The 22836-nt window shown below is 42.9% G+C and overlaps 1 protein-coding gene across 2 annotated transcripts; it reads left to right on the top strand.

Annotated features, from left to right (window-relative positions):
* The first annotated feature begins 215 nt into the window (after positions 1 to 215).
* RIC3 (RIC3 acetylcholine receptor chaperone) lies at positions 216 to 21019 on the top strand. 2 transcript variants are annotated; one of them, XM_030038312.2, is made up of 6 exons: positions 216 to 409; positions 8132 to 8355; positions 9625 to 9703; positions 11852 to 11945; positions 18943 to 19088; positions 20200 to 21019. In XM_030038312.2, the coding sequence occupies exons 1-6, from the start codon at positions 262 to 264 to the stop codon at positions 20688 to 20690; spliced, it is 1182 nt and encodes a 393-aa protein (XP_029894172.1). In that variant the 5' UTR covers positions 216 to 261; the 3' UTR covers positions 20691 to 21019. The 2 variants fall into 2 exon arrangements, with proteins under 2 accessions (XP_029894172.1, XP_029894171.1); XM_030038311.2 differs by having other exon boundaries at positions 18940 to 19088.
* Positions 21020 to 22836: the final 1817 nt, after the last annotated feature.

The raw sequence follows: 22836 nt of genomic DNA, 5'->3' as shown, positions 1-22836 counted from the left end.
GGTTCCCCCAGCCCGCTTCTCAACACCTTCCCGGCACAGAGGACCAGGCCGCACGGCCGAGGCCCTCCCCCGCGGCCGGGACCGAGAGCGGGGCCGGGGCCGTGGCCGTGGCCCTGGCCGCGGCGGTGGCCACCCCCGCCTCCCTCAGGTTCCCGCCCAGCCGCGCCGGCTCACGGCACATGCGCGCGCTGCCCGCGCCTGCGCAGAGACTACCGGTGCGCTGAGGGGCCGGTAACGGCTCCGCGACGGCCGCGGGTCGCCATGGCGTACTCGACGTGCTGCAGGGTGGCCATGGTCTCCTGCCTGGTGCTCTGCGTCTCCCTCCTGCTGCCGCGGACCTTCTTGTCTCGGGGCGGCGGGAGGCAGGAGCCCGGGGCTGCGCCGCTCGCAGCGCCCGCGCCGCCCGAGGGTAAGAGGCCGCCGCGGGCCCCGCCGGCGGCGGCTCCGCTGAGGCGAGGGCAGGTCGCTCCTCGCCGCCAGTCCCGTCCCGTCCCCCGTCCCGTCCCGGTGCGCCGAGGTCCGCGTTTCGGCTGCTGCTCGGGGGCCGAGCGTAAAATGCGGGCGGTGGCTCCGCGGTGAGCCCGGGGCGGGGCGGGCCCTCGCCGCCGGCTCTCTGGGCGGCGGGCCGCGCTGGGCCCGGCCCCGGGGCTCTCCGGCCCCCGGGCTCTCCGGCGCCGGGGGTGCTGCTGCCGGCGGCCGGGCCGTGTGTGAGCGGTCCTTGGTTGCACGGCGCGTCTGGAAGGTGCTCTGCCGCCGGGTATGAAAACGTAGCATAGTTAATCCTTCCCATAAGTGTTGCCCGCGTCACTCTCGTGCTCTGTCCGTAACCACGTGTGGAGAGTCAAAGATTGAATTTACCGTTCTTGCTGTGATTTACCTTTTTCTTTTCGCTTCAGAAAAAGATAGTTTAAAATCCTCCAAATTTCCTTTTATTTGTTTTATGCAAGTGGGGTACTTAAGCTATTGAAGAGAGACATACTTTTTTTTTTTTTTTCCATTGTGATACATCACTTTTTATTTGAAAGCTTCATTATTTTGTTATTTTCTGTAAGGAATGCTTTTGTTGTTGCATGTGAAATAAAAGTTCATTTGAATCGTCTTCATTGTTTAGTTTCCTGCTCCACTATTCTAAACTTTGTTTTCATGCACCAGATTCTCATAATAAATGTGCCACATGATGACTCATTTAGACTCTGGTCCTGTCCGTGCAGTCCCTTGAGCTGTGTCCTTGCCTGCCCTCCCACTCTGCATGTCCCCTCTTAAGTTCTAGAGGAATGGGTTCATACAAGCATCTCCCATTCTTTTTCTGTCCATTGCCTTTTACTGCAGGTTTTTGTCCCCAAGGTACTTCACAAAAGTAGCTAGTATCATAGCCCCAGGCCTTGGCAGAGAAAGAGTTTTGCCCAGGGCTGCCCACAAGCCAGAGGTGAGGCTGATGGAAGTACAGAGAACTTCTAAGTTGTACTCTATGCTGTACAGGGACTCACGTTCAGTGACGTCTGCATCCTTCCAACAGCCTGGTTCTTATGTGACCGTACACTTCAGTGACATTGATTTCATTTGGCCAGGGATTTTAAGGACATTCAGGCTGAAGTTACTGCTGAAACAATGTTTGTTGAACCGAAATACATGACTTCTATACTACAGCTACCCTTCCATGCTTGCTGTGTGTATTCTTGGTCTTTAGGAACTTGAATATAGGTTCATCAGCACTGCAGATCTACAGGTTTATAGTTCTGTTGCAGAATTTCTTAACACTGAAAACCTGAATGGTAGCTGATTTTTTTGGTATTGCATCAAGAGTGGTACTGTGAGGGCACGGTGCTGGGCCCCGCAAAGGCCCAGCAGACAGCACAGGGGCTCAGTGAGGACTGGAGAGTTACCTGCCTGAAGCAGGGATGGGAGCTGACACTCTGGGAGGTGGTACCTGTCTCTGTTAACTTGTGACTCTGATCCCATGGTGATGCCAGGTGATGGAGTTTGACAGACCCTTTTCCCACAGCAGTGCAGTCTTAGGCAGTTGTCAGTTAATGTTCTGGTGCTTCTTTCTTTGGCCGGAGGATGGACTGAATTGAATTGATCTGATAGAAAAATTAGCTTTAAAAAAAACCAAAAAAACAACAAAAAACTTGCCCCCAAATTATTTTCAGTGACATCTGTTTGATGAATGATGTTCATACCTGTTCTAGCACAGCCTGCTTTAAGCAGTGCTGTCATAAGCTAACTAATCACAGCCACAGTTAAATGCTTGAAATAGGTAACATAAATACTCTTTCCATCATCAATATGTAGTATAAATACTCTTTCCATCATCCTGCAGGAGATCACAGTACAGCATGAGATAGTGTGTGCCTGGTGCAGAGCGAGCGCTTGGCGTGCTCTTCTGTTGCACTCCAGCGCCTGTCTTTGGCTGAGGACGTAATGCCTCACCTCAGCTGATCCATTTCAGATGAGAATTTATAGTCTATATTTTCAATTTGATAGCAAGAATTTCATTACACCTGCTCTGTAGACCAAACTTTATTTCACCTGAAGTTATTTTTTTATTGGAAGAATAAATCTTGATTGAACAGTTCGATTCATATATCTGTCATTAGTCGTCCTCTTCAGTGAACTGATAACTGCAGTTATGTGACAGAAGTTTCAGGGACTTGAAGTAATCATGTCATTCTTGAAGTTAATGAAGTGCTTATTGTAGTCGTGGGGGCAAAATGCCTCTGAATAAAACATTCTTAAAGTTTACTACCATTTATTAGAACTCATTGTTACCAGAAGGCTTTTTATCGAAACAGTCTTTAAGTGTGGGAATGGCACTTTCTACAATAAAGCCATTTTCAGAGGTTTCTTTTAGGGAAATGGTGAGCATAGCACTAAAGAAGTTAGTATTATCTTTCAGACGGAAAGGTTGTTCTTTTTCACAGTAACAGTTTCATGTATATGAAAACTTATTTAAAGAATTTACTGTCAATGTATCACATTTCTAGTTTACTTCATGGACAGGCATTAGAATTTTTTTTTTTTGAAGTCTTTTGGAAAATAGCAAAAAAAAGAGCTACTAGCAGTTTAAAAAGTACTTTAGGTCTAGTGTTCATAAATATATGCCATGCATTTTGTAAATGCTACTCTCTAAATTGGTAGTTTAACAAAAACCTTACAGCTCCATGACAATAGGTGTATAGTCTGCATTCTTACGAACAATTGAGTGGCATCAGCTTTACAAGAAAGGTACGTGACTGTTCAGGTAAAGCCTCTGCCCAGCTTGGATTTGTGCAATGCACACATCGGTTGCCTGCAGGTGTCCTTACTTAAGAAAATTAAGATAATTCCATTTTGGGTAGCTTTTGTGTTCCTTTTTAACCTCCACCTGCAGTATTTAATAATGTTCAAGCATTTGACTGTGTCCACCTGTGTGGTGGTTTAAAGTAAGGATTTCAAAATTGTCATTCCTTCTAACCTTTTTTGGATAGGTTTCTAAAGTTGTGTTGTTGGGAACACAGCTAGAGCTATTTTGTAAATGTCAGTAAAAGAGCAAGAACTAAATGGACACATACTGTTTGTCCAGTTCATCTTGGTGTTACGCAGTCTGCCAGGATGAGAAGTATTTATAAAAAGATTTAGAAGAGAAAAATATAAATGACTGCATGTGTAAAAAATCTAAAACATGGGTCTTGGGATAGTGTATAATACTGAAATAGAGAGGGGCCTCAACAATGAAACAAACATGAACTTGTAGTGTTACAAAAAGGCTTAATTACTTGGGCTTTCTGTGGGCAGAGGTGTTGGGGAAATTAGAGGGTGTTAAAGAACAGCAGCAGAAATTATATAGTGGCTTGAAAGAAAATTTAGATTAAATGTCAAGAACACAGTTTCTGTATAGATTATTCTAAGCCATTATACTAAATATGGAGGCTATGCAAGAAAACCTAGGAGAACACTTTCAGTCTAGAGAAGATCAAGTTACTTTATCATGGAATCTGTGTTTCTTTCTGTGTGTTGCCACTTGCAGATTTAGAACCCTTTGGCCAATTCATCTTATTGGACAGAGAGAGCAAATAAATGTCTTATGAAAATACACTGCTGAGAGGGGCTAAAGATTGATTCAAGTGTCCTGAGACAAAGGCTTCAGTATAAATGCTTCTTTATTGGCATCTACCAGAGAGGGAGGTCTTGCATATCCTACTTAGCAAAAGCTTTGCTTAGAGCACACATCTTCTTTAAATATCAAGTCCAACAGAGCAGGGGAGAAAAATGTACAAAACTCTGAGTTCTGGTTTACAGAAGCATACTTCATTCCTGATCTCTGTGACTGAAGAAGCGGTGGTTTCCTTTTTCAGTCACTACGATGAACAATTTACCAGGAAAATGTAAGTGGCACCTAAGCATGCCTAAATGTGGGAGTCAGAGTGTAGTTTGAAGATAGGTCTGAGGACTGGAATTTGCATTGCTGAGGCAGGAGGATTGTTCTGTATCCTAATGTCACATGTTTTTTCAGTTAAAGCTTTCGCAGAACATCTAGCTGGTTTGTTCTTGGGCTGTGTTTTTTTGTTTGGTTGGTTTTGCATGCACAGTAAGGAATAGTAAATGTCTTACTTGGAAAAAACACAATCTTAGCATTTCCAAACCAAAGTAGTGTAACCATGGTTTGGGGATGAAAACAAGGAAAAAGGCAGAGCGCCTACTGCAGAGCATGAGCAGAACTGTGGGTGCTGTCCTCCTGAGGAGCAGCTTGGTTGAGATTTGAGGAGTGATGAGAACAGCATCCTTTGCTTTGCTGTCAGCTTGGACAAGTCACACACACTTCCCAAACTGCCATTTCCCATCTCTAACCCTCCTCCTATGCTTCCTGGGTTCTGAAGAACATGCACATTTTATAAATTAAGTCATGTATTATAAATCTCCTGATGAACGGAGTGCAAACTTAATGTAGCAACAGCCCATATATACTGTATGTCTGTAGTGGTTTAAACAAACTTTATTTTTTTATTATATGCGTATGTATGTATCCCAGCATTTTACAGGTGGTCAGATGTTGCAGAAAGACATATTACTGAGACTAAGAGTTGCTGAATTATACAATAACTTAAGTCTAAATAACTTTACAAATAGTCAAGTTGGGCTCAGTAGCAATTCATAAGCCCCATTAGGTAGAATACATAACAGCTTTCTTGGAAAGAAGACACTGGGATGGTCTGAATATTATCAGCTGATTGGCTGTTGTATTAGGTGTGCTATATAAATACACTTTTTAAGATTTGCTTTTTTCAGTTGAGTATTAATATCGTTAAAAGATTAAAAAACCCACAGTAATTCTAACGTGATACTGCTGTTAAGGACTTCGTCTACATTGAGAAACCTACAGTCTCTTCAAACAACAAATGTTCGCTGGGGCATAATTTCATTTGTGGACTTAAAGCTATTGAAGGGCCAGGATTAGACAAAACATGCTCTGCTTGCCCTGTAGCTGATTTGCAAAGATGATCTGAAGCATTAAACTGACAAATTATTAAGCGTGTTGGGTAGACCTTAGGTAAAAATATTGCAAAGCCAGGTAGGTTGTACTCGGTGCAGTTACCACATGCAGCAATGAGGTCTGCATGAAGGCAGCCCTCAGGGGAGTTGTCACAGGGGAGTTGAGAAATGTTTCAAAAGCAGAGCAGCACTGTGGCACCCTTCAAAGCTAAATGGAGGTTAGTGCTTTTCCCTTCCCACAGCATGGAAAGTGTCCTGTTGAAGTACTCACCATGAGCACTGGCAGCTGGATGGGGCAGCAAACAAGGACCTTCTGTGCTCATGTAGAGGTGTCACTTGATTTTATTGATGGAGAGTATGTTGTTGTCTCCATTTGAAAGTGGTTTGTTTCATCCCTGAAGTGTGGAATCCAGTACCGGTGTGTGCGTTAGGCTGCTGGGTTTTTTCATAGCATGAGGTACCTTGTTTAATTGACAGTGACACCCAAATCACTATGCATTTCCATTTATATACTGTGTATTTGACAGCACTGTGCATATGATGCTTTTAAGTTGCCTGTGCCATCCATTTCCTCTATAATTTGCATGGGTTTTTCACCAAAAACAAGCTATGGAAAATATTTTTTTTAAATGAGGAAATCATTATAAAAGTTTAAAAATCAACAGGGAAGATTTAGAAGTAGGAGCTATGAAATTCCCCTTTAAAATTATTTTGATAATGAAATGACTAGTGTGTGTCCCTTTGGCCTGATTATCTTTAATTGAATTGAATCTTTTAAAGCACAAAAGAGGCCTTGTGGATAATTCAGAAAACTATTCCCTTTAAATACAGTTTCACATTTGTCAATTATTTTCTGCTTTCTTCATCTCTTTTCTTAATAAAGAATATTTGCATGAGTATAAGATGGTGTACAAAGGTTTTCCTACCCTGCTGTTTCATCCCCACCTCAGCGATACTGCTCTCTACCTGACATCACACTTGTTTCCACAGCGACGTACTGCTACAAGGCGTTCCTGCTGGAGCAATGGGACTTTCTTGTAAATAAGATGCTATGCTTTCCGTCACAGACTTTGACTAATTCACTGAAATTAAAGTGCATGGTAACAGCTTCCTCAAATTTAAGCTTGAGCTAATCTGAGAGTGGTTTTGGTCAGTGCTGGTATACCTGGGCAGTGTCACTAAAGCCTACAGCACTCAAAGAACGTATGCCATCACCTACAAGAAAAATGTATTTTTAATTGCAGGACTTCACGAATTATTGGTATCACTTCCTAGTATGTATTTACTGTAATTTTCTGTGCTCAGGAATTTAGCTGCCTATGATGCTGTTTCCTAGCAAGAGCAAATGTGAATTTAATCTAATTTTCTCGTCTTGCTTCTCATAAAAAAATTTGCAGCTGGGTACTCACAGAAGTAAAGTTAGTTATTTTCAGTGCTATTTCAAACCTGGTTTTTGTTTTCTTTATGCAAGTGCATGCAGCCTGCCCCAGCGCCAGTGAGCAGTATCCCAGCTGCCTGGCTTTCTGGCTGTGTGTGCCAGGGAGGGGGGGTTTGCAGCTGGCGTCAGGGGGTGAGCTGCAGCCCGGCCTGGCAGTCCCCATCTCTCGAGCCTCCATCCAACGCCTCCTGTCACCAGACTTGGTGGCGGAGTAGCTGAGTAATTCAGTTCAGTCCCAATCAGTGGAAGAGAGCGCAGGTGCAAGTCCAAGCTGGATATGGAGCTAGAAAGCAGGATGTCAAGGACACGGAGGAGTAAAATAGTGAATTTCATGGCAAAATTGTTGAATTGATGGCAGCAAGAAAATCAAATCATGTTTGAGCTTAGATTTATTGATATTCCAGTGCCTTTCAGTTGAATCAAATTGTCCACAGCACCGTTTCAGGCTCTCTGCAGTCTTACTCTAGCATCCATGCATCCATTTATGCTCACTCCCCTTTCTTGTTTTAAATTATCTCTGCCTTTCTCAAGGCTAGAAACCATTTTTTCCCCTCTCTAAAATGCCAAAGATAATATGTCCCAAGCCATATTCAATCTCCTCTCTTACTTTGCTTTACCTAACACCTTTTTAAGGAGAACAGTTTGAGGTGCCACCACTTTTCTTTATCTTTCATTACTCATTTGGTAAAATCAGGTAAAATACTATTTCTTATGGCAATAGCCGAAAATCTATACTGGGCAAACACTGCAGTCGTGTATCAGGATGTTTGATGGGTAGTGGTTTATACATGAACGTGCCTTTGTGTAATATTGAAAGATCAGGTTCACAGCAGAAAAACCGATAACGTTGTTGGGGTTTTTTTGAGCAGGGAACCAGAAGTAAGAGTTGAGGTTTTCATCCTGTTAGGGGTGCCGATTCATAGGGTCTTTGGACAAGGAGATACCTGTTAAAATCCGTGTTTTGTTAATTGCCCTGCCAGCTTTTCCTCTTCTTAAAATCAAGAGAGTAGTAGTGCATACCTACTCCTAGCGCTATATATAATAAGTGACTGAGGATTGAGCTTACAGACTTAGTACTTACAGTCCAACAAGTTGCATTATTCATCACTGGTGGTGCATTTAAAAGTAGAGAAGATAGGTCAGCCGCACCTGCTGCAGTTTTAGGCTGCATGTAAAAGGGTGAAAAGTAATAGAAGAAAAATAATTGTGGGGTTTTTTTTGCAGGGAAGCTTGGTCGCTTTCCACCAAGGATGCATTACCAGGCCACTCCCGACAGCCGAGCTGCCCCTCATTTTCCAAGGTCTCACCTTGCTGAAGCAGTTGCGAAAGCTAAGGCAGGTGGAGGCGGTGGTGGAAGCGCTGGTGGAACTGGGAGAGGTCTTGTGGGGCAGATTATCCCTATATATGGATTTGGCATCTTCTTATATATCCTGTACATTTTATTTAAGGTAAGAAGACCAACACAAATTGAAAAGTCAGGGAAATAACAACTAAAAAAACCTCAAAACAGAAATGAAGTCCCGTTTTTTGTACCTGGTTCCATTTCAGCCTTGCTCAAAAAAAAAAAAGCTTATGCTGGACCTTTGACTGGTGGTTAAAAGACCAGTGTGCCCTGTGGGTTTTGCTATTGCAAAGACTGTAGCTAAGATTGCAGGGACGGGTTGCTGTGATCCTGTATTGGCCTCTGACTTCTTACAATTTTTTAAAAGGAGTTTTTTTCCCTGATGGAAAATGTGTATGTCTAGAACAATGTTAGATTAATTTTGAGTATACACATAGTATTCTTTTCTATTATGTGTGACTACATACTATATATACTGTATATGTCACATGTATTATGCATTTAAAGTGGGAGAGAGGGAGTAAGTTATTGCATACCTTCTGGAACAAAAGCACCATGTTGTTGAAGAATGGGAGTTTGTAAGGTTGTATTGACCATGCTGGAACTACCCTAGCTGAGGGACTGGTTGAACGCTAGTTTAAAAAAGCACAGCCCGAATTCCCCCCAGGTGTTTCACACATGATTTGAACTTCTCATAGCTTTTTGTTACACAGACGTAACTTGCATGTAGGTGATGACAGTCAGCTGTGTGGGAGGAGGGAGAAGTGGACTTGTGGAAATGTTTTTTCCTTGGAGTGGGGGCTGAATCCAGACTGAGCAGCGTCTAAACAGTTGAGCCTGCTCTGGACAGATAGAGGCAAGAACAAAATGAATTGGGTGAACTGATCAAACACGGAGAAGACGAAAGAAATAGATAGCCTGCAGCTTCTGTATAGAGCCAGCCAGTATCTTTGCTGCAGGTACAAGGTTGGTAAGGAATAATGGCAGAAAGCGTTGCGAGAGGGACAAGCAGGGTCACATATAATCCCTTCAGAACCTGTCCTGTATTGCACAATAATTGCCCAATGAGGTTTTTTCCCTCCTATATGCAGAAGAATGGAACAGATAAATATTCTAAAATGAAGAAGTTATTTTTGATGAGTTATGCTTTCACTATGCTTAAAAATATCATTTGTTCCAAGTGTCTTTCAGGAGTTTTCAGGTGGCAAGATCTCCCAGGCATCTTTCATGGCTGTCTGTTTTTGCTGCTGGGCATGCTTTTCTGTCGTTACTTTCTGGCATATTTTAGTTTCCTATCCTTTTTGCTGTTGCCTTTGGGGCTTATATATTACTATTGCAGTAACTCATAGAAGGGTCATCTTTTTTCACACATCAGCTGGCTTCCAAAGGAAAAACTACCACTGGAGAGCGGAAATGCCCTACTGCTGCACCTGGAAACTTGAAGAGGAAAATCAGTGAGTATGACTTGTGAGTTATATCTGTGTAGCTGTTGACTCTGTAGAGGCACAGTCCAACCGGGTTCTTCAGGCTCTGGGCACACTGTAAAGCTACTGTTCACCCCCCGTAAAGAACAAGCCAGAAGCTTCTGTGTTGGAATGAGCAAGAGTTAAAGTGAATTACTGCACCGTCACTTTCTAATCTTATTCAGCTAATGAGACTCTGTGATACTAGCCTGATCCCAAGCCCCCCTGGAAGCAATGGCTTTTCATGAAGTTCACTGAATTAACTGTACGGATTTGCTGAAAAGCTATGTAGCTAATGATTAAAAATGGATAATAGGATGTCCATCTATAATTATTCTATAATCCGTAATATTCTAGTAATAGTATATAAAGATATTATTAAAAGCTTCCTTCATTTTTTTTAATTTATGAATTCTTGGCTATCACCAGGCTCTTCCCTACTTTTTCCCTTCCCTTTTTGCAATGCTCGAAGTTTCGATAAGAAAGCAAACAGTATTCTGGAATGTTATTGTGATTTTACGTAAACATCAGTGGGATATATTCAACTATTTATAGACATTTATTAGATAAATTAATAAGCTTACTGTTGAAGATTGGATGAGTAGTTACCATAACAGTATTTAAATGTGTTGTGTTTAGCTGGCTAAGTTGTAATAAGAAAGAAAAGTACTTAGGGCTTTATAGAAAGTGCTGGCTGTAAGGTAATTCTCTTAACATAGCTGTAATTATCTTGACATTAATGTGTATATTAGGAATACCTAATGTACTCAGTGCTATAGATTGTATTTTCAGTGCACTTGTACTGCATTGTGCCTGGCAATTTTGTGCAATTTATTAGCAACGGTAATTGTATTTTTTTCCTCTAATGCTTGGTAAGAGAAACTAACTTTGCAGTAAGTTAAATATTTGCCATCATTATAACCCAAAGAACTAGTGATGAAAATTATTCTGCCTTTTCTAGAGCTCTTAATTTGGATTCCTAAAGCATTCATTGCAAGCTGTAGCAGAGCAGGGGACAAGTCACGGGACTAGGAACCACTACCATAATGACTTGGAGGGAGTAACTTCCTTTCTCTTTGCCAGTTTTCCTTCCCCTATTTTTAAAGTCTCAGACATGCAAAATAATAACATCAGTGATAAGTTAAGTAATGACATTCTCTCCAGAATAGAGATTTTTCCAAAAGCAGGATGTCTGTGGATGGCTTTCTCCATTCCTACTATGTCAGAGTTCCATTGTGCCTTTGTGCTGCTTAAATGGGTGTGACTGTAGCAGCTGAATATTTAACTAACCCAGGCTGGTTTCATTTTGTTCTGCAGTGGGGAACAATGAAGTCTCAGCTATAGGATTTTGAGCGTGAGCTACAAAAGCCAAACAAGGAGCTCAAGCATTTTTGTTGACATCCATGGTGTTGCATCTTTACCGTTAACACTTTCGGCTAAATTAAAGCCAGTATGGGTGTTCCTGCTTGTATTCATGTGTGTCTACTCTTGTACTATGGGCACATTTTTTGAAAAAAAATGCAACCATGGAAATACTGTGCTTTGCTCCCCAGCCAGACTCTGTGTGGCTAGCTGTTGTTCATCCCTGTAAGCTTGGCAGACTGTTAGCACTCACTGCCTACCCTGGCACACCTGTGCAGGGTTGGATGCCATCAGGGCCATGAACTTTATTCTCTTTGATAAAGATGTGGTTTCTCAAATCCTAGACTCATTAGAAAATGCTCAAGTGACCTTGTGTCTCTGTTCCCAAGGACTTAACAGGGAAATTCCACAAGAAATACTAATTCTGCAGTAGACAGTAAAACACTACAGTTTCCTTGGGGGGGGGGGGGGGGAAAAGGTATTTTCTTTTCCCTAACTTCAATCTCCAGGGCATTTACAGTGGCCAGCTCACTCTGCTTATTGGGAGATTGCTTGGGAGCCTTTGAAAGAAGGTGATTTCTGTGTGTCCTATTACCCTTGGCAATAGTCTTCACCTTCTTATACCAGGAAAAGTAGGTAGAACTCTTCTAAGCTGCATGCTTTAGTTTCCTCACAGCCAATTTGTTTTCGTACAGCATATGCTACCTGTGATAATGGCACAGGGATACATTTTCAAAGCTCCTACTGACAGATCTTGGGATTTTGTTTGTTTTACAGCTGACTATGAGCTCACGCAACTCCAGGAAAAACTGAGAGAGACAGAAGAAGCTATGGAAAAATTAATCAACAGAGTAGGACCTAACTGTGACAGGTATGTTTCAAATTACAGCATTTTAAGGAGAGATTCTGCTCTGATTAGAAATTAAACTTTCCTACATAGGCTATATTAAAATAGCATTTTTATTACTACTTCAAATTGTAGAAATTTGATGTTACACATCACACTTTTTGTTCTTCAGTTTTTCTCTTTTCAGCATCTATGTTTAAAATAAATCATTTTTTCCAACTTCATTTTCCTTAAACAGAAAAACAACTATCCCTACCCTCCCCCTTTGTACAGTGCCTTATTTGGAAGATAATGACAGGTATGTGTAAACAGAAAATAAAACATCTACATTTAAAGTATATAAAACAACCTGTCTTATGTGACCAAAGTAATACTCTGAATGATTCCGAAGAGACCCATTTGTTTTCTGTTATTTTCCAGTTCTATGGATTATTTTTCTAAATAGGAATGCTGTTATAATCTATGTAAATGCCTGTTAGAATATCCATAAAATATTTCTTTAAGGGCAGAGTTGTATAATAATCTGATTCCATAACTTAGTTCCACCCTGTAACCAGTAAATCCATGGATTTGCTTCTAAATATAAAAGAAAAAGAGTTGTAAAATCAGGATTTTAAAATTTATTATGTTTACTGTTTGCTATGAATCTGAGATCACTATTCTACATTATAAAGAAACACTGGGAATAAGTCTATGTTTTTCATAAGGAGTGTAACAACACATCAGTAGGACAATGCATAACTGCAGTATTTGAACATTTAAATACCATTAACATTCAGGTGATGTTTGCAAGCAAAAAAGCTAGCTCTTCAGGTTGTAACGCATGTTAACTTTGTCTGGATCAGTAAATGTCTGTTTTAACCCATTCTGTAGGAACAATTCTGTGCCAAACTTGCACGTTATATTCATTTATGCTTCAAACCGCATTCTCTTTGAGCATGTAGTTTTGCCCACTTTGCAGTGTGTCCTGGGTTGCGGCTGCACTCGTCTCAGCAAGACGAGGTGCCAAACTTGTCTGTGTTAGGCCAGGTTCCAGCAGGAGAACCCCTAAGCTGCCCTGGTTTTGTTAGTGTAACAGAAGGATACTATTTTGATGGTTACTCTTCTCTGTTTTGGCGAGCTAACACAGTGCTCTGTGTACCTTTAAGCTGCCAGAAACAGGCTTATGAGCTGCCCAGATATTGTACTGACTCTCAGGATAGGATATTTTTTACTGAGAAAATGGGTTTAGAGTCTGACCCAGTATCTGTTCCACTCTGTGTTATTGGCTCAGGGCCTTTATTTAGTAGAACTTCCCGTCTTTGTTCAACCAAACTATTTATATAGATGGATCTAAAGGCCTCAGGGGAAATCAGAATCTGAATCTAATAAAGAATTTTGTATGTAGCCTCTTTAAAGAGAAGGGGAAAAGCACCTCTAGATGGAGCAAATGGGTGTTTTTCAAATACACCCAGACTTTGAAGATTTCTTAATCTACACTGTGATACTCATTAAGTTCAGTAATACTGGATGAATGTCTTAAAATAAAATGTATGGTTAGAAAGTGTAATTAGAGCACAGAGTACAGTGCTAGGCTTATTCAATCTGGATGTTGATAGATTTAAATTAAAAGGAAAGAGGAGGAGAGCAAAAATTACTTGAGCTCCATTTATTAATATGCAGTTAAACAGAAATCCTTATAACAGAAAAGTCAGAGAAAGAAATAACTGGTATCAAATTTAAACTAATGCTGAAAGACCTCAGGTGAGACCATGGCCCATTATACTAGATATGGCAAAGTGACTCCCAGCCTGCCAAATGAAATATTGGTAACCAAACCAATTGTCACAAAACCCAATGTATTGCTACGAGGATGATGACCCTGCAGTATGAGAAACAAACAGGATGAACTGGAAGCGCTGGTCAGCTCCCAGAGCTATGGTATCCTTGGTATTACTGAGACTTGATGGAATGAGTCCCACGATTGGCGTGCAGGGATGGAGGGCTGCAGGCCATTCAGGAGGGATAGGCAGGGCAGGTGAGGTGGAGGTGTCGCACTCTACGTAAGGGAGAGGTTTGATTGTACAGCCCTTGGTGATGGTGTGGTTGAGAGCCTCTGGGTGAGGATTAGGGCGATGGAAAACAGAGGAGATGTTGTAGTGGGTGTCTACTACTGATCTTCACTGGTGAGTTATTCTATAGGCAATTAGGAGAAATTTCAGGATCGGTAGCCCTTGTCCTTGTGGGAGATTTCAACTTCCCAGACATCAGCTGGGAATATCATACTGCTGAGATGAGCAGGTCTTGGAAATTCTTGAAGTTTGTAGGAGGTAACTTCTTGTCACAGGTACGCGGTGAGCCAACGAGGCAAGATGCCCTCCTAGACCGGCTGTTTGTGAATAGAGAAGGACTTCTGGGATGATAGGTGGATGTCTTGGCCCCAGTGAGCACAAAATGGTCGAGTTTAAGATTTTCAGTGTAGTGAGAAAAAAGAACAGCAGAGTTGCTACTCTGGACTTCAGGAGAGCAAACTTTAAGCTATTCAGGGAGCTATTTAGCAGAGTAGCCTGGGAATCTGCTTTTGAGGGCTTAGGAGTCCACGAGTGCTGGCTTCAGGAACCACCTTTTGTCTTAAAATAAAATGTATTGTTAGAAAGTGTAATTAGAGCACAGAGTTCTTGAGCTCCGTTTATTAATATGCAGTTAAACAGAGATCCTTATTACTGGTATCAAATTTAATGCTGAAAGACCCCAGGTGAGACCATGGCCCATTATACTAGATATGGCAAAGCGACTCCCAGCCTGCCAAATGAAGTATTAGTAACCAAACCAAAGGATGTATTTTGCATTGTCACAAAACCTGATGTATCACCGTAACACACAGTGTTTGTAGTAGTGCTGAGGTCTGAGCTCGTGCCTCAGTGTCCACTCACTATACTTCAGGAGCATTCTCCTCCCAGCTGAACTGCTCCAGGATTCATCCTGGCTTTTTCCTTCTGGTGAAGATTCTAAGAATCCCAAGACATTCTAATTTTGTATATTTTCTTAAAAAAACCATTGCTTTTGAAATCCAGATGAGTTTGGAAGGACAGTTTATTCTTAGATAATGCTGTACCACAGAAAGAAATCCTGTTTCAAAGGAATAATATATACTGTGCTGTGTGATTTTATTCTCCTTTCTTCTCTAGCAAGTGTACATGTTGTTTTCCTGCTGTGGCTTGTCCTGCTCATTTCTTTTCCTTTCAAAAGCATTTGAGTGAAGTGAGGCTGGAAGACATCTCAGTACTATTAGGTGGTTTTCTTAGATGGGATAGCTAGTATTATCCAGTCCTGTGTTGTAGAAGGTAGGCAGGCTGAAACTCGGATTTGATTTTTTTTAATGAGGCTTGAAGACCAACCTCCAAACCAACTAAGGAGACCTCCTTCCAAACCAGCACACCAGTTGGAATTGCTACAGCCTTAAGTACAGAAACACCCTTGCAGAAATGCAAAACTTTCAAAAAGTACAAGTACAGGTACTTTTAGTAAGGCCTAGCATGTATTAGCAAGGACTAGAAGCAAGGTAAAGAAAGCAAGAGGAAGAAGGAACTACCTGGCCGGGTCCTCAGCAACGTAACCAAACTTAAACTAAGAGTTGGAAAAGGTAATTGTTACCTAATGCACACAATTAAATAGGTAGTACATAGTACCTAAGGATATAATGATTCACAGCTCTGAGAAAATCTGGCACTCTTCCGAGCTCTTTTTTCAACAGGTTATAAATTTAAATTACACAGTTTTGTAATTTATCATCACGTCCTATCAGTAAGGGGACCTCAGTATCTCCAGTTTCTAAATGTAGACCTTTATAGTCCAGTATCTCTCAGCAAAGATGAGGAGCCTTGCTGGGAATTTGATGATTCAGAAATGAAGATTTGATTGATGGGTATATAGGGCTCTCTGCATTAAAAGCATGCATATTGCTTTTTTCCAGCCTTTTAGCAGAGTGTTTCAATGTTAGGAGAGTGATATAATGTGTACAAAAGATTTCCCTACCCATTCTCACAGATGTCTTATCCATATTCTTTTCACCACTGTCTGCAAATTTGGTATTTTGAAACCACTTTAAATTGAAGAATACTCGTAAATATTTTTCTCAATGGGAGTATTATGCAATACTCTCTTGCAAAAAAATCTCAATTCCTGGTAATTAGGTAAGAGGTAAAAGTAATGCAGCTCGATTACCTGTTTTTAAAGTCCTGTTTACCAGGCTGTCAATTGGAAAAACTTACCTTTTTACCATAAACTGAGCCAATGTGATATGGAAGAGAGGGAGAGAGAGAGAGTCTGTACTCTGTGGGGTGCCATTTTGGGGCTATAGCTGCATTTTAATAGTGATTATTTTAAGATCATGAAGCAAAAAAATACCAGTTGACATGTCTGAGATACCATGTTAGATTATGGATTTTCACTGCTGTCATGATAGCTCTTTAGGAAATGTTCTGATCTCAGCGTAAGAATAGGAAGCTTTTACATTACCTGTTAGTGAGCACTTTGGGACTCTACAAAACATAAGCATTGCCACTATGAAAAGTAATAGCTGTGTTGGAGCTCCAAACACACAGAGCAAAAATAATGACCTTTTCTTACACTGTAAACCTTTTCCATCTGTTGTCCTCTTAGTATTCTTAAGTGCATTATACTCTGGTAAATCTCCTGTACGCAGGCAGCCAGATGTCTTATACGTTGCCAGCATCCTACGGTAAGTCTTCCTAGAGGCCTTAAATGAAGTAGAAATAGTGCATGGGCTTTGGTTTCTCCCTCTCTACAGGGAAATTTGTCTTTTAAGCAAGGTATCTGGAGGAGGAATACTCTGAAATACAGATGTCTTGTGTTGCAATAGGACAGTAGTGCTTTCTAATGAGAGCATCCAGCATATTAGGAATTTTCCTATATGAAATGCCACAGTGGTGCAGCTGCATTGTTTGATCCTATTGTCTGCGCTAGCATATCTCCCCATTGTGCTCAACAGATAGGCCTCTCTGTCTTTATCCAGGTGATATATATTCAAATTACATACACTTTTGTCTCTAAAAGGAGGATTAGTTTGGCAGTTCTATTACAGCTTCTGTCAAAGGCAGCTAGCTGATGAAACCATTTCTTTTTGTGTGCCTCTTAACGCACATCTCAAATTCTACATCTGCATAACCCAGGCTTTTGAGAAGATGCTGTCTCACACCTTCGCTTGTTCGGTGGAACAAACTGCCACCACAACTTGAGGGGACTCAATGCAACCTCCATATAGCGTTGGGACCGTATCAGCTTTTCAAGTTGTGGGGCAAAGTGCCCCTCAGGGGAAGCACAGAGAAGTGATGTTTAGCCTTGTGATCTCAATCAACCAGTTTAATCTGGGTAGCTGCTAATGAAACCAGTGGGCCTGCTCCTGAGCTAAATTCAGTTACAGACAACTGTGTGTGCAGCTGTGCACAAAATCTAGCCCAGGGTCAGCACTTTGCTCACCATCGCACAAACCAGCAGTATGATGCTGATTTTTTGGCTTTAAACCAGTATGACTCTGCTGCCTTTAGGGGAGTAACTATCGTGTCACCATCATTCCCGTATATGTAGAGTAGCACAAAGTACCTATTAAAGTGCTGCTTTAGTCACAACAGTTAGTAAGAGGAAAAACTGAAGATGGACACTGCAAGTGTTCAAGTTTATGAGAATTCAGGCACCTGAAACAAGGTTTAGGTAGATACTAATCACCTAAATCCAAAATCATTAATCTCTTTCCAGCTCCCTTCTTCCCAGTTCACCCCTAAGATTCACTGAGCAGCTGTCTAATCTGGGAGATTATCTGTCTATATGATGGTCTGGAGATCACCAGAGAGCGTCCGTCTGAGCTCAGGTACCACCTACAGTTCAGCATTCTGCACATGCTGAGGGCGACCCTCTCTGAGTAACTTAGGGGCACTAGATCCTGCCTAAAACACAGCGAGATTCAAAAGATACCAGCATAGTGCCTCAGTCCCCTGAGAGGCTTGAACTGGCACTTACACAGAGATCAAGCACCTGCTCAAGAACAACTTGAAACTCAAGATAAAACAAGCACAACGGTCAGAACCATTTTCACCCCTAAGTAGAGCCAGTGTCTTTCTTATTCTGACCTACTGTGCTCAGATCTCCACCCTCCAAATACTTCTTTTTTTGTCTGTAAGATTTTTAGACTATTTTTCTTCCAGAGAAAATAACATGTAATGACTACATGATCTTATCTGTTGGAAGCATTTTTGTTACAGCAGTAAGTAATTGCATTACCTGAGCAGTAGTAATTACTAGAATCAGCAGTGTAGAACCAGACAAAATTATAGTTTGCTTTTAATCTGATAAAAATCTCAGTCCTCTCCCACTCTCCCTCTGATTCTAAAGGGCAAGTTAAAAAGTTAAATGTAATACCTTCTTCTCATTTTTAAATCTTCCTTCCTGCTTCTTCCCCACCTCCCCACCAGGCAGCGTTGTTGACGCTATAACAACATGATGATCTGTCCAACTGACATTTCTTAATGAGGCCTTGCAAATTTATTACCTTTAGTGGTCATAATTAGGGATCATTAGACTCTTGAGACTAATGTCTGTGTGAGACATTTTGATCAGCGCCACAAGGTGTTTTAAATGTAGCATAGGTCCTGAATTACATTTTCTTATACTGCTTCAAACAAGGCATGGCCCTCTAATTCTCACCTAACGCTCTTTTAAAGGCCAGAAATTTCTGTAGTGACTTTTGTACCATAACTCTTGCTTGTGTGTCACTTCCATCTTGCTCTCACATTGGCTGTACTTCCTTCCATTACCTGTTTAAGTTTGCAGGCTTTCTGGATAAATGGATAAACCTTTGTACCAAGCTGAAGTGCAGACCACATGCAGGTGTTGAATAGTGATCATACTGCAGCCAGGTTTCTTCAGACTGTGCTGCTGGGATGGACCAAACAGTTGGATTCAAACTCTGTTAATAGTTTGTAATAATAGTGGACTGAATTCTGGTCTCTATAATATTTTCTAGCAGGACTCAAAATGTTACAACAGACCAGGAAAAAAGGTTACTTCAGCAACTCCGAGAAATTACTAGAGTTATGAAAGAAGGAAAATTCATAGATGGCATCTCTCCTGAGAAGGAAGCTGAAGAAGCTCCTTACATGGAGGATTGGGAAGGTAAGCAAGAGCCTTTCTTACCATTACCCTAATGAGAAAAATTGAATAAGGATTACTTGTTCAGATCCTTTCAAAATTTTTTGTTAACTTTATCCTTCCTTTTCAGAAGTCAGTGTTCAAAACTTTGCAAGAGGCAGTCTGATTTCCCAACCGTAACAGAAAGAAAATAGATTTTGAGGCATCCAGCATTCCCTTCAGTGTAAACACTACACTATCATCTGCTGCCAAAAGTGGCATATGAATATTCACATATGCTCTATCTGCTGCTGGGTCTTGGCTGCTGTAGGTTTATATCTTTCCCTTTCTTTGCTGGGCTAGATTTCATGCAAAATCATAAAACCCTTGGAAATCAGAATCAATAAGTTTTGGATAATTTACAGTTTTTACTTTTGATTAGTCATTCTTTGTTTGCTCCAATGTTGTAAAAGTAAACTCCAGGAATTCTCTTTTAAGAATTCTTTATTTTAATGTCCTTTCCATTCCTTGGTGTTTACTTGTTACATAAATGTGTTTTCAACATATCCTAGTTGAACTGCTCACTATCATAATTTTAAATGCAGACTTAATTCCTTGTTCTTTAAGAAGCTTTCAAAAATGATCCAAAACATAAAGCATAAATGGTGGCCTTGAGCTGTGTTTTCTTAAGTCAAGCTCATGATGCATTTTCTAAAATGAAAGGCACAGTCATTGACATACCTGTTTTTTCAACTTTATAAATAATGCTGTTTATAGCAAAAGTCTTCAAAACCTGAATCAATCTGTAGACAGAAACAAACAAAAAAATGTGATCTATTTGAAGATCTAAGACACGCAATTTTCACCTGTTAGCTCCCATAGCTTTCAGCAAAGCTCAGATATTCACTCCTTAAAGTCATGCTTTATCCTGGCTCCCTAAAAATAAGCGGAGTTTTCTCATCATCTCCCAAGAAGTCATGTTTTGCACATACTTGCCACGGATTTAATACTGTGACATGTACCTGACATTAAATAGATGACAGTTATACTGGCAGTGCTAAAAACTGTTCTAACAAACTTGTGCATCCATCACTGAAGTTGGCACTACTTTTAAATATTGGTGACACTTCAAGCTGCATATCACTTTATTCCTAAGGTTATCCAGAAGAGACCTATCCTGTCTATGACAATTCTGATCGCTTCAAGCGCAAACAGGACACGATCCTTGTAGATTACCCTGACCTGAGCCAGCCCTCTGCAGAAGAGCTGGCAGAAAGAATGGAGGGCATGGAAGATGAGGAGCATCTGTGCAATGAAACCCTGCTAACTGATCTCACCATGGGAAGAGACAGTCATGATTTAATGCAGAAAAAGGATGAGGTAACTGGCATCAGTGAAGAGGAGAGGGACCTTCATCACAGCCAAAGCACTGAGGAGTACTGCTGTTGCTACGAGGATGACGACCCTGCTGTCATAGCGGAGAATGCTGGATTCCACTCTGAGAGCTGCAGTGAAGCAGAAGAGTCAACCCAAGAGGACCCATCTGTGGAGTCAGAAAATGAAAATGCAGCACTGAAAAAGCAAAAAGCCAGTGATTCAGATGAAACAGGCACACTGAGAAAGCGCAACACGAAAGGACTTGAGTAATAGGAACAATAGTGGATGTTACCCAGATGGAGAAGGTAGAGGTCATAAATTGTCGTTCGTGTGGTTTTGTTCCCAATGAAGAATTCTCTGTGTTCATCTCCTTGTACCAATTTCATTCCCATGGTAACAATCGGTCACATTATCTACCTGAACTGGAAGCCAATGCCTTCATTCAGGCAGTCTTGTCATAGCTTACCATGATGTGGCCAACAGTGCTTTGTCTTTGCTTTTTGGAGACTGGTATCATGGAGCAGATTATTCGGTTCAGATATTTGTGATTCTTTCCTTTCTGATTCTGAAGAAACAGTCCATGTTTTTGCCCTTTGTCATCCCAGAGTTAACCAAATGTCTCTTCTGACTTTCTCAAGAACATCTGTTTGTGTGCTACCAGTTCTGAAAATTAATCAAATCTATATATATTTATAAGATTACCAGGAAGCTGGAGGAGAAAGTATGCCTTCTTTCTCTCACCTGAATGTTAACTGATCAGCAGAATAGACCACAGTCACACACGTGACTCTTTCTAAACCATGTCATTGCTGCTGTATGCCCAAGAAACTGTTGTCAGTACAGTCCACAAAATTCATATGCTACCCCAACCCACAGCCCATTTCCTAGCTTATTCCATGCTGCAGGACCAGTAGCCTCAACTATGTTGTGTTCCACAAAGAGGGTGAGCAAGACTGAAGCGTTACGAGTTTTCTTTGTCTTTGCCATAGCTGTGGTGAAACCCCCGCATGAGTGCAGGAATTGGACCATACTTTGTGCTAGAGTAGAATACTAAAAATAGCTCCAGGGATTAAAAATAAAAGCAGCGAGAAGGTTTGTCCTTAAAAGTAGAGAAGAGAGCAAGGGTGAACCTCAGACTGAAAAGAAACCCCGCCACTTCCAGGCCCCAAGGACCTCCCTCGGTGGCCTCCAACAGACTCCTCTCATGGTGCCGGCCCAGCGGCCCAAAGGACGCCAGGCCCTCTCCTCCTCTCTCCCTCGGGCTCCGTGCAGAGGAGATGGCAGCTCCCCACGCTCCAGGGGCAGGCCAGGAGATGGGGGAGAAGGGCCCACGCAGCACTTGGCAACCAGCAGTTCTCGTGTGGGTGCTGGGAGGCCTTGCGCAGGCCGGCTGCGCCTCCCTTTCCCGCCGGCGGGATGTCTGGGTGCTTCCCCCCTCCCAGCCACGGTCAGGCACGGGGGGCTGCGCCACTTGCAGGGAGCCGGGTCGGCGGGGGGTCACCGAGGACCCCCGACCCTCCTGCGACACCGTTGCCGCCATCTCGCCCAGGGGAGCCCAGGCGCGGGCTGAGGAGGGGGCTGGAGCCCCGGCACGCGAGGGGAGGCGGAGGGCGGCGCCTGTGCCCAAGGGGCAGCAGAAGGGCACGGGGGAGCGATCCCCAGGAAAGGGGCCCTCAGCCCCCCGACCCTCCTCCTCCTCCCACGTGAGGCCATCGTTCAGGCCGCAGGCCCCCCGGCTCCCAGAACGGCCCTATTTGGCCACCGCAGTGGCCTCCTGGGGGCACGAGCTGCCTCGCTGCCCGTTGTTCCGGACCCCGCAAATACGGGGACCCCGGCGGCCGGCCCACAGCTCGCCGAGCTTCGGGGCCGCCGAGTTCCGAGGACGCCTGGCAACAAGAGGTGCGAGAGCAAAGCGGTTGGCTGCCCATCTTCGCGTGGGGCGAGAGAAGACGCGTGGCTGCGGGAGCCGCAGAGGAAGAGGAGGCGGCCTCAGAGGGGGCACGCCGTGGCCGATGGTGCGGAGCCCACGGGGGTGGATCCGCCGGAAGACCGAGAAGAACCGATGGAAGAGGATCCGCCTCCAGCGTGGCTCCCCTGGCACCACAACACCGCGCCAGGGCTCCCCGCCGTGACGCCACGGCAGCGGCGTCGCAGGAGCGCCCGGCCAGCGCCCTACCGTCGGCCCAGCGGCCGTTAGCCGGCCCGGCGCCTGCCGTTAGCCGGGAGGCCCAGCCTCCACGCCTGGCCGTCCTGCGGGCTCACCCCTTCCATCTCCGGGCATCGGCATTTATGGTGTTGATCGCCACGGGTGGGGTGAGCCCGTCTTTCCTGCTCCACCCCACGCCCCCACCCCTCCTGAAGGGGTGCCGTCTCCTCCGCTCTGAGCCCCACGAAAAGGGGATGAGATGACCTGGCG

Source organism: Aquila chrysaetos, chromosome 16 (genome assembly GCF_900496995.4).
Source record: "Aquila chrysaetos chrysaetos chromosome 16, bAquChr1.4, whole genome shotgun sequence".
NCBI lineage: Eukaryota > Metazoa > Chordata > Aves > Accipitriformes > Accipitridae > Aquila > Aquila chrysaetos.
The sequence above is the reverse complement of the archived record's forward strand: the minus strand, read 5'-3'. Positions and strand labels throughout refer to the sequence as shown.